The sequence below is a fragment of the Poecilia reticulata genome, linkage group LG20, assembly GCF_000633615.1.
Source record: "Poecilia reticulata strain Guanapo linkage group LG20, Guppy_female_1.0+MT, whole genome shotgun sequence".
Lineage (NCBI taxonomy): Eukaryota > Metazoa > Chordata > Actinopteri > Cyprinodontiformes > Poeciliidae > Poecilia > Poecilia reticulata.
The window spans coordinates 25,029,305-25,039,659 of record NC_024350.1 but is presented as its reverse complement, the minus strand read 5'-3'; the positions used below and the strand labels follow the sequence as shown (position 1 = coordinate 25,039,659).

The window sequence follows — 10,355 nt, the reverse complement described above, 5'->3', positions numbered from 1 at the left end:
GCAGCAGGAGAAAACAGGAAGTGATCAGCAGCAGCAGGAGAAAACAGGAAGTGATCAGCAGCAGCAGGAGAAAACAGGAAGTGATCAGCAGCAGCGAGTCGGAGCGACCCGACCGGAGGAAACCAACTTTTATCAGACCCTGAGTCAGCAGATTTCAGTTCTGCAGCTTCTCTGAACCGACCGGAGAGAAACGGGTCGCTGAGACCCGAGAAGGTTCTGGAGGAACTTTACTTCCCCAAACGACGTTTAATGCTTTAAATAAATATTATTATCGTTGTTCATAAAACTCAGATTTATATGAATCATTTGGACCAATCAGGGTTCTCAGGGTTTTTCAGCCTGATTAACATTTTAATAAAAAACAAACAAACTTAAAAATCAAAGTTAATGATGCTGAATTTTACCAAAATGAAGAAACTTCTGTTCACTGAATGTTCATTTCTGACTGAAATACTTTATTTTATGCATCATTTCATCGGTTTTTACATGTTGGATGTTTTTTAACTTTACATAAAAAACATACAGAAATATTTGATAAATCAGAAATATCCTGACCCCCCCTGCAGTATCTGTGTCCCCCGTCTGGCTCACGACCCCCATGTTGAAGACCTGCTTGGTGCCAGGCAGCAGAATGCACTGCAAAAACACAAAACCTTACCCAGTTTTATTCTGGTGCAAATCAACCAAACTGGCTGACAGGAAACGTTTCACCAAGAATAGGAGCTTTTTAAAATGATTCAATACTTTTCTTCATTTATAACATGACATTTTTCTACCTGTGAATGAATCTGCCAGTGGAATTATGAATTTTATTTTAATACTCAAGCAGTATTGACTAAAAACAAACTGCAGGTTAATGAAATGTTACCTGCAGGTCGTTTTGTTTTAAGATATTTGAACCAGAAACTAGATTAAAAATACTTGGTAGGATTTTGTATTTTTGCAGTGTAATAAATAAAACGTCATTTGGATTTTTTATTGTTTTAATCCTAAAATCCAACATGGCAGCCACCAGATGTGAAAACATGAATTCATCCTGAAACGGTTTGATGTGCTTCAAAGTGTCAGGAAGAATGTAAATGAATCAGTTCCAGTTTGTTTTAATGATTTAATATGAAACATTTTTCATTTATTAACGTAATAAAACAGATAAAGTTAAACATTTAAATTGGTCCAAAAGTATTTTAATTTAGACTTTCTGCAGAAAAATAACTAACTTCTCTCTGAATATTTTATTTAAAGTATAAATCCTTTAATTTTGCAGAGTTTGTATAAAACGCTGATGGACAACGTAGCAGAGGTCAAGGTCAAGGTCAAGGTCACCTTCAGTCTGACAAACTTCCTGTTTTATGAGGATTTTCCTCCAGTATGTCAGAAATTAAAAACAAGAAGTGAACAAAACTCCAACAATAATTTAAATTCATTAGAAGTAAAACCTGATAATATTAGTTCAAGTGTTTGCTGGCCGGTCCTCACAAGGAGAGGAAACCCTGCAGCGACGGTATGAAAACAGGAAGTGGAGCCAGAGGATAAAAAGTGATGCTGCGCCGATCGGATCAGAACCGGGCCACAGCTCTCCGTCTGAACGGTGAGTCTCCAACTGCACAACGATTTAATCAGCAGAAACTCAGAAAGATGGAAAAACTTTACTGGCAAACTTTTACTTTATGCTAATGGTTCAACTTTTTATGATAAAATGATCAATTATGTAAATCTGGAGGAAGAAACGCGACTCTAGAAAACAAACTGCTCCTGAAATATGAAAGCTGAAGATTTAAATTTGTATTTTATGTTATTTAAACGAATTTAAATATGAATATGATTTCAGTATTTATCTGGGCAGAAACAGTTTGTTATTAATCACATTGTTCAGATCAGAGGTGAAAGTTCAATTCATGAAGAAATATTAAATCACATAATGAGGTTTTATTGATACAAATAAATGTATTTCACAAATGTTTAACGGTAACAAACATTTCCACTTATAGATAATAAACAAAATTTAAAAAATCCAGTAACTGTTCAACTCAATTTAGTAATAAATGATGAAAAATGTGATTTAAATATAAAAATATGTTTGCAACATTCAAGAAGGCTAAAAATATTCTTTAAGAGATTATAAATTATATTATAAATTATATTTCATTTATAATAATGGAGGTTTTTTTACATTGTTTTTTTTCTCAAATTGTTCAAACGTCACAAACCTTTATGAATCTACATCCTGTCACTGATTGGAGGAGTTTTCTGTCCAATCAGAGCGCAGCGTGCAGAGGGACACGCCCACTCCGTAATTCATCTTCTAGTTTTTAATATTTCATTTAAAACTGGAACCAAAGCGAGGAAAACAAACTGCTGGACTGAAAGGAGCGGGAGTCGCCATGGCAACCAGTGACTGAGCGGGAGTCGCCANCATGGCAACCAGTGACTGAGCGGGAGTCGCCATGGCAACCAGAGACAGCGTTTTTGAGCGCTAGCATTTTCTGCTAGCTCATTCTTTCGTCTAGTTTTTAGGTTTTCAGAAATGATGTATTTGTCTTTTGAAGACAAAACGTTCCCACATTTAAAAAGTATTTAATGTTTTTCCTCTTTTCAAGCCTTTTTTTATCGGACGACACGAAGAATTTCCACGATGAAAAAGAGTTTCCGCTACGCGAGTCGGGTAAACATCCCAACATGAACATTATTATCATTATTATTACAAGTTAACCAACATGAAGTTCATGAAGCGATTCTGTTTCTCCTTCAGGTGCCGAATAAAAACCTTCACATCGATCACGATGACTTCCGTGAGTTCGAGCCTTTCGACGGAGAAACCGATCTCGTTCCAAGATCGGCGCAGCCTGGAGTTGGTACGATCCGTTTTCCAGTGATTTATGCTGCCAGAAAGAGCTGAATCTCTGAAAACAAAATGTCCGCCGCCTGTGTCAGACGCGCTGTCGGTGGTGGGCGTCGACATGCGGAAGGACGTCAATGCGGCGCAGCACTGCACCGGCGAGTACGTGACCAACCTGCTGGTGGTGCGCCGCGGCCAGCAGTTCATCATCGACGTCTCCTTCAGCCGACCGGTGACGTCACAGGACGACTTCCAGCTGGAGTTCCTGATTGGTGAGTTTCAGGCCTGAGCTTTGCTCTGATTGGCTGGATTCAAAGTATCTGCTAGCTTTGCCAGAGGAGTTATGGAGGTTTCATTCAGTGTCTTTGCTAGAGACCAGCAATGTGCCTTAAGAAGCGACTTCACTCTGGTTCAGTTGATCCAGGTTAAAAGTGTTCCCACCCAACAGGAGGACAGAGACACCAATGTGTTCACTGCTAGTCTTTTAGGACCCAGACTCTTATTTTGAAGAGACAACCGTAAACATATAACTGTTAGTAATGCAGGTCCACGACCAGATGGTTTCCTCCACAAGCTGACGATTTAGCTGCCTTACAGGCCGCAACTGTTTTATAAAAAATCTCTGCAGATGGAGAAATCTCTCAGAGTTCATACAAAAATGTCTCTTTTTAAAAAGTCATTACAGCGTACAGTATATTCAGTGGCACAAACATTTATCCCTGCTTTCCCAAACGGAGGATCGGTTTACGGTCTACTGGAAAATCAGAAACATTGAACACGGCGTCGCGCGGGAAAAACACGTTGCATTGACTTTCTAACACTGAAACATTCAGGCTGTGGAGGGGAAGACGATGTCGGCGTTTCCAAACAACGTTGTCCAGTACTCCGACGTCAAGGACGAGTCGTGTTGACTGAACTCAGTGCTAGAAGAATCGAGCCTGCTAGGCGAGGACGGTCCTCTCATTTTGCTCAGAACGTTTCTTTTCCTGGGTCTTTTCCTCCAGGCACCGACCCGGCGGCCAACAAGGAGACCCTGGTGGTGGTGAACTTTGGTAACCACTCTGGTGCGGCCTGGGCCGGTCAGATTGTCGAAGCTAGAGACACGGTCGTCTCCCTCGGCGTCACGGCGAGCTCCAAGGCCATCGTGGGCTTGTACCGGATGTACGTGGCCGTCGCCATGGGAAACGGGATGCAGCGGACCGAGAAGGACCCCAACACCAACTTTTACCTGCTGTTCAACCCCTGGAAACCAGGTACACCGAAATAATGAGCTTACTGCGGGAATTCCTGTTTCCAAAGGTTGAAAGCTTCTTCAGCTTCAACATCTGACAGCAACCCTGAAGAAAACAGTTTATTTATTTTAATTTCTCTCTTTTCATTTTATATTTACCAGAATAATTTGAAGGAACTTCTAGTTTTCTGAGTAAAGTCACTAAACAACAACATGGAGTTTGACCGAGTCGGTTTCTGATCACGTTTGCAGATGATGATGTTTTCTACCCGGATGAAGCCGGACGCTCTGAGTACGTCCTGAACTCAACCGGTCTGATTTATATGGGCACACCGGACCAAGTGACCGAGCGAGGCTGGGTGTACGGACAGGTAGTCTGAACCAGCAGAGCCCAGATCCGCCTCAGCCTGCCGTTAACGTTGGGAGTTTGTTGTTGCAGTTTGAGGAAGGCATTCTGGACGCCTGTATCTACATCATGGACGCCTGCCGGATGCCGATTCAGAACCGCGGCGACGTTGTCAAAATGGTTCGCACTGCATCTGCCTTGGTGAGTTTGATTCTTCATCAGGTTTTATTTACTTCATTCAGAATCCACAAAACAAGCATTGCATTTAGTTTAATGTTGGTTTTCTGTCTCCACCTGCAAACTGACCTTTGACCTCCAGGTCAACTCCCAGGACGACAACGGAGTGTTGATTGGGAACTGGAGCGACGACTTCTCCATGGGGACGCCGCCAACGACCTGGACAGGAAGCGCCAGCATCCTGCAGAAGTACCACGCCTCCGGAGCGCCGGTGTCGTTTGCTCAGTGCTGGGTGTACGCCGGCGTCCTCAACACCTGTAAGACGCACTGCAAAAACTACGCAGCAGCGCACTGTAAAAACCTCAATCCAATAAAACACCAGATTTTCATTCGTTGTTCCAGATTTCAGTCCAAATTGGTTTTGGAGCTGTAACATTGCCTGAATAAATAAATGTTATGGGTAATATATGAATATAGCTGCAGTGTTTGTTAAATGAGAAAAACAATCAAAAGCCTCTGATTAAGCAAAAGTTTTAGCTAAGTAGCATTTAGCTAAAGATAAAAGACCAACAGCTGTGAGTTTAACAGCTGGAAACCTGACATTTAAAAGCAGGAGGTGACAGGATTAATTCATGAAACGTTCGCTGAACGGGTGAAAGAGTTGGAGTAGAGGCGTCATACACATTTATGATCAAATTTGTTGTCTAAGTGTAAAAATGTCTCAAAGGATTTACTAAAATGCGATTAGCAGCTTATGATGCTGTGAAATGAGAGGATAGAATACAATATGGACAGTTTATTATCTGAGTTCTGATCTGGTGAAAGTGTTAAAGTTTGGATATGCGATGCTAAACGGTTTGTCTGTCTGCAGTCCTGCGATGCCTTGGGATCCCATCGAGAGTCGTCACCAACTTCAACTCAGCCCACGACAACACGGGCAACCTGAAGACCGAACTCATCTTCAAGCCGGACGGCTCGCCTGACAGACACAAGACCCGGGACTCCATCTGGTTGGTCCAAACGCTCCATGCAGCAAGCTTAACCTTTGTTTAGGGCTTTAAGCCTTTGGGTTGTCAGCGACCGCCATGGCTAACCGTTTATGGCCAACGACAGTCACTGAGTTGGCTTCTGTGCAGGAACTACCACTGCTGGAACGAGGCGTTCATGAAGCGAGGCGATCTTCCACCAAAGTACTCCGGATGGCAGGTGGTGGATGCGACTCCGCAGGAGACCAACGACGGTGAGGCAGAACATCAGAAACATCCCAAACCCACAGGAAGCACCGATTGACCCGACCGGGTCTCGCTGTGTTCCAGGATATTTCCGTTGCGGTCCGGCGCCTGTCATTGCCATCAGGGACGGCGAGCTGTGTCACCCCTTCGACTGTGGCTTCGTCTTCGCTGAGGTTAGACTGGAAGGACATCGACATTAAACCTGAGTCGTCAGATAAATCAGTGGAGTGACAGCTGACTGTCCTCCAGGTGAACAGCGACCTGATCCACATGAAGAGTGACAAGTATGGCAACATGACTCCCTTCAAGGTGGACACGACGTATGTTGGAAAGCTCCTTTACACCAAGTCACGGAGCGGCTGGGGACCTGAGGACATCACAGGGACCTATAAGCATCCAGAAGGTCAGCTTCACATGTCATGTGATCACAGTTAGCAGGATTAGCACAGGAAGGTGAATGGAGAAAATCTGGATCTGCAGGAAGTCCAGCAGATCAGCAGACCATGGCTCTGGCCGAGCAGTTCGGATGTTCAAGAGACAGATCCAACGTCCCGGCTGCCAAGCTGTCCATCCAGATCTCAGCTCAGGCGGTAAGGAAACCGTTTGTCCGTCCATCCGTCTGTCAGTCCATCTGTCCATCTGTCTGTCCATTCTTCCATCCATCTGTCAGTCCATCTGTCCATCTGTCTGTCCATCCGTCCGTCCATCTGTCCATCCATCTGTCAGTCCATCTGTCCATCTGTCCGTCCGTCCATCTGTCCATCCATCTGTCCATCTGTCCGTTCGTCCATCTGTCCATCTATCTGTCCATCCATCCATCCATTGCGACGTAATTATATAGTACAGGAAACTTAAGGGAGATACCGGAACGTGGCAGGAAAGCGGTAAAACATGGTAGTTTTCCGGCCAAAACGGGAGACTTGACAGGTACGAACTGGTTCCTGACAGCATGAAGAACCGGCGGCTCTACACTGAGTCCGTCCTGGATGGCTGAGCGTCTGTCTTTAAGTCCAGAAACTCTCATTTCAGCTGCTTTCATCCATCACCTCGCTCTTTCAGTCTCCACCCACATCTCATGACCTTAGATGAGGGTAGGAACATAGACTGACCGGTAAATCAAAAACTTCACCTTTTGACCACGAGAGACCAGGGAAGCATCAAGTCTACCACTGGTCCACACACCAGTGAGTTTGATGGTTGGTTGGGTTGTCAACCGCGTTTCATCACCACCAGGCTGTTATCAGCTCAGTGTTGCACACAAACCAGTTCAGTGTGAACGCTGTTTCCTGCCGAGGGGTTTCTGTGTAGCATTAGTATCTGAAGGCAGTCGTGTCCGGCGGACCGCGACAGACCGAAGTACAACAGAGGACCTGAACTCTATGCCTCTTCCTGTCTGTCCAGGGCTATGTGGGCGAGCCTCTGAGGGTTTCAGTGACTTTTTACAACCAAAGTGAGGCGATGAAATTGGTGAAAGTTCACATGGAGATCAGCCCCACCTACTACACCGGCGTGGTCGCATCAGATCCACTGAAAGTCGAGGACTTCAGGCTTGATCTGGACGCCTTCCAGAGTGAGTGGCTTTGGTTCAGATCTCTGGGCTTAAAGATGACTCCCAGGACATTTTGGATATGTCTGTGTTTCTGTTGCAGGTAGCATTAAGGTGTTTGAGCTTTCGCCGCAGGAGTACGTCTCTCATCTGGGCTCTAACAGCAGCCTGGAGGTCACTGTGACCGGACAAACCGATGATGTGGAGGTGTCAGAGGTCAAGACCATCGCCCTGAAGCTTCCACCGCTGAACATAACGGTGAAACCCAGACTGAACATCCATGAAACCTTCAATAGTCTGAAGATTTCACACTCATTTGTTGATGTGTGTACCTGTATCCAGCTGAGTGGGCAGCCTCAGGTGAATCGTGACATGTACATCATGGTTTCCTTCACCAACACCATGGGCTTCCCCCTCACCGGCGCCAAGCTGGCCATGGAGGGAGCCGGGCTGCTGGAGACTCAGGTCTACAGCTACAGGTAAACCCGGTTCACCTGGCTCACCTGCAGCTTCCTCTGCTTTACATTTAAAACATGTTTTCTGCCAGGACGATTCCTCCTATGGGCCAAATATCCCGCAAGGTCGGGTTCAGACCGACGAAGCCGGGACTCCAGACTCTCCTGGTGGTGCTGGACTGCGACAACCTGCCCGACGTAAACACCACAACGGCTCGCTCAAAATCAAACTTCAAGATTAGCTTTACAGCCAAATGAGGCTAAAAAGATTATCTAGTAGAATGTTCTTTACTACAACTGAGGTGAAAGTATTTAAAGATAAAATGTAGCAAATAAAATATTAGCCAAACTTTAAAACAAACAAAGATTATGGGGTTTTGCTAAACTATTAGCAATAAACTCTAGCAAAACTGAAAAAGTTTCCTATTATGGATTTATTGGCTAAAATTATTTATTGTCATAATTAACTTAAAAAAGGAAAAATTAAGTAGATAAGAACTTACATTTTTATTAGAGTAAGCTGAAGCTGAACGTTGATGCGCCGGCATTTTTTGAAATAGATTTAGCAGCCCACACATTAGCTAAACGTTAGCTAAATGGTTAAAAATGTTCAGATTTTCTCAATTTAGAAAAAAATAAACTAAATAGTGAACTTAAACTGTTTAGTTTTGTGTAGTTATAGGTTAAAACTACATTAATTTATCTCAAGATTTATTAGCAATAAATGTTAGCTAAGGATTAGCTAATGTGGTTACTGCTTGCTAAGTCATTAGCATAAGCGTACTAAATGTGCAAAAGTCAAATAATAGCAGTTTAAGATGCTGTAGCTCAATATTAAAAAAACTTTTAAAAATGAGCTAAATTATTAGCTAAAAATTATAATTGTCCAACTAACCGAGCTACCAAAAACATAGCAAAGCTAAAGCGTTTTATAAATTAAAAATTGTTTTTATGAGGCTAAAATTGACACTGAATTTGGAAAATCCAACAATCTTTTATCAAAAGTCTAAAGTATTTGCTACAACCTGAGGAAAATGCTGAGATGTATCTGATGAAGTTTGAGAGGAAAACAAAACGTTTTTATTTCCGCTAAGAAAAACTTACCTGTACATTAGAAACACCAACTGGAGATTTTACCTTAAATTTGACGTTAAAAGGTTAAAATCAGATTGTTGTAGCATCTTGATGCTAATACCTGTTTCCTTTCAGATGACGGCGATGGTGGAAGTCAAGGTCGTGCCGTGACCTTTGTCCTTTCATCCAGTGAGAAGAAACAACTAATTCTACAAGTTTCGTCCATCATGATCATTTTTCTGTCGTAAAATCATCTGAAAATGTTCTTAAAATCAACAAAGTGCATAAATCAAACTTCATGTTGAGGATCAGTGTCTCCAGCTATAATCGCTCTGTGGAGACACAGAAACCTGAAAGATTCATTTAAAATTGTGTAAATTCTAAATTACATTTGAATAAATCCTGGATGGGGATTTCAGAATAAGATGCAAGTTTGACAGAGTCTGAAATGAATTAAGAATGAAGATCATTTTAATTTTCAGAGTCTAATTAAAAATTAGACTCTGAAAAGTTTGTTTTACTGTAAATAAACACAAAATGTCCTCTTAAACATCATCTTCTTTATTTCCACATTAAGACAATTTAGATGCACTTAAACATTATCAGCTAAAAGTTTCACTAAAAAACACAACAGGTCAGTTGAGACAAGGTGGTTAATTAGGATTAGAGTGATTTTACGTTTCAGTTTTAATTTAATATCAATGCGATTCTTCTATAAAAATTGACTCAGCTTTTATTTTAAAAAATCTCTTCTGTCATTTGATCTTTAGCTCATTTTAATGACATTTAAAATTAAAATAATTAAAATTCCCATTTTTGTCTTTAATTTCAGAGAAACTTTGACCAATTTCTAATTAGTTCCTGATTTATTTTGGGCCTGTTTAAACATTTGGACACAATTAGTTCCTGTCTGTCTGGAAACTGAACCTGTGCATGAAGTTTTATCAAATCAAATGTGATTTTATCCTTTTTCCTGTTTTCATAACAATAATGACTCTGAGCACTAACAAATAAAGCATTTCAAAAGCACTGAGTGTCGCTGATCTTCAGCATTTATTGGATTTTGCACAGAAACATTTTAAACGAGAGAATTGAGTGACTGCAGTGGTCTAGTCAAAGGGTCTGCAGCAATCTTTAAAAGCTATACCAGCCTTCAGAACAGCTAAATAAAACATTTTAGTGCAACAAATGTTACATGGCCTTAAAAAACAACTTATCTACTCCAGGACATTTGATGAAGCCCATTTTATTTCTGTTTTAGGATTTTAAATAAAGAAAAATATAAAACTTTTGCTCAAAAAGCAGGATGTTGAATATGCAAAATGAAAATGACAAGAAAAAACAAGATTTACAATTTAATAAGGAAATGGATCCAAACCAGCATCACTGGTATTTTAATTCATTTAAATCAGTTTATTACCTCAAAACGACTAAACTAGACCATAAAACAGCTGATTC

The 10,355-nt window shown here is 41.7% G+C and overlaps 1 protein-coding gene across 1 annotated transcript; it reads left to right on the top strand.

The window, feature by feature from the left end:
* Nucleotides 1-2,620: 2,620 nt before the first annotated feature.
* On the top strand, nt 2,621-9,892 carry LOC103456952 (coagulation factor XIII A chain). The gene is made up of 17 exons (XM_008396838.2): nt 2,621-2,662; nt 2,750-2,852; nt 2,932-3,108; nt 3,841-4,089; nt 4,320-4,438; nt 4,507-4,614; nt 4,733-4,907; nt 5,462-5,600; nt 5,727-5,830; nt 5,907-5,995; nt 6,072-6,225; nt 6,303-6,412; nt 7,224-7,392; nt 7,472-7,626; nt 7,711-7,847; nt 7,916-8,021; nt 9,033-9,892. Exons 1-17 carry the CDS (start codon nt 2,633-2,635, stop codon nt 9,066-9,068), a joined length of 2,160 nt encoding a protein of 719 aa, XP_008395060.1. The 5' UTR covers nt 2,621-2,632; the 3' UTR covers nt 9,069-9,892.
* Nucleotides 9,893-10,355: the final 463 nt, after the last annotated feature.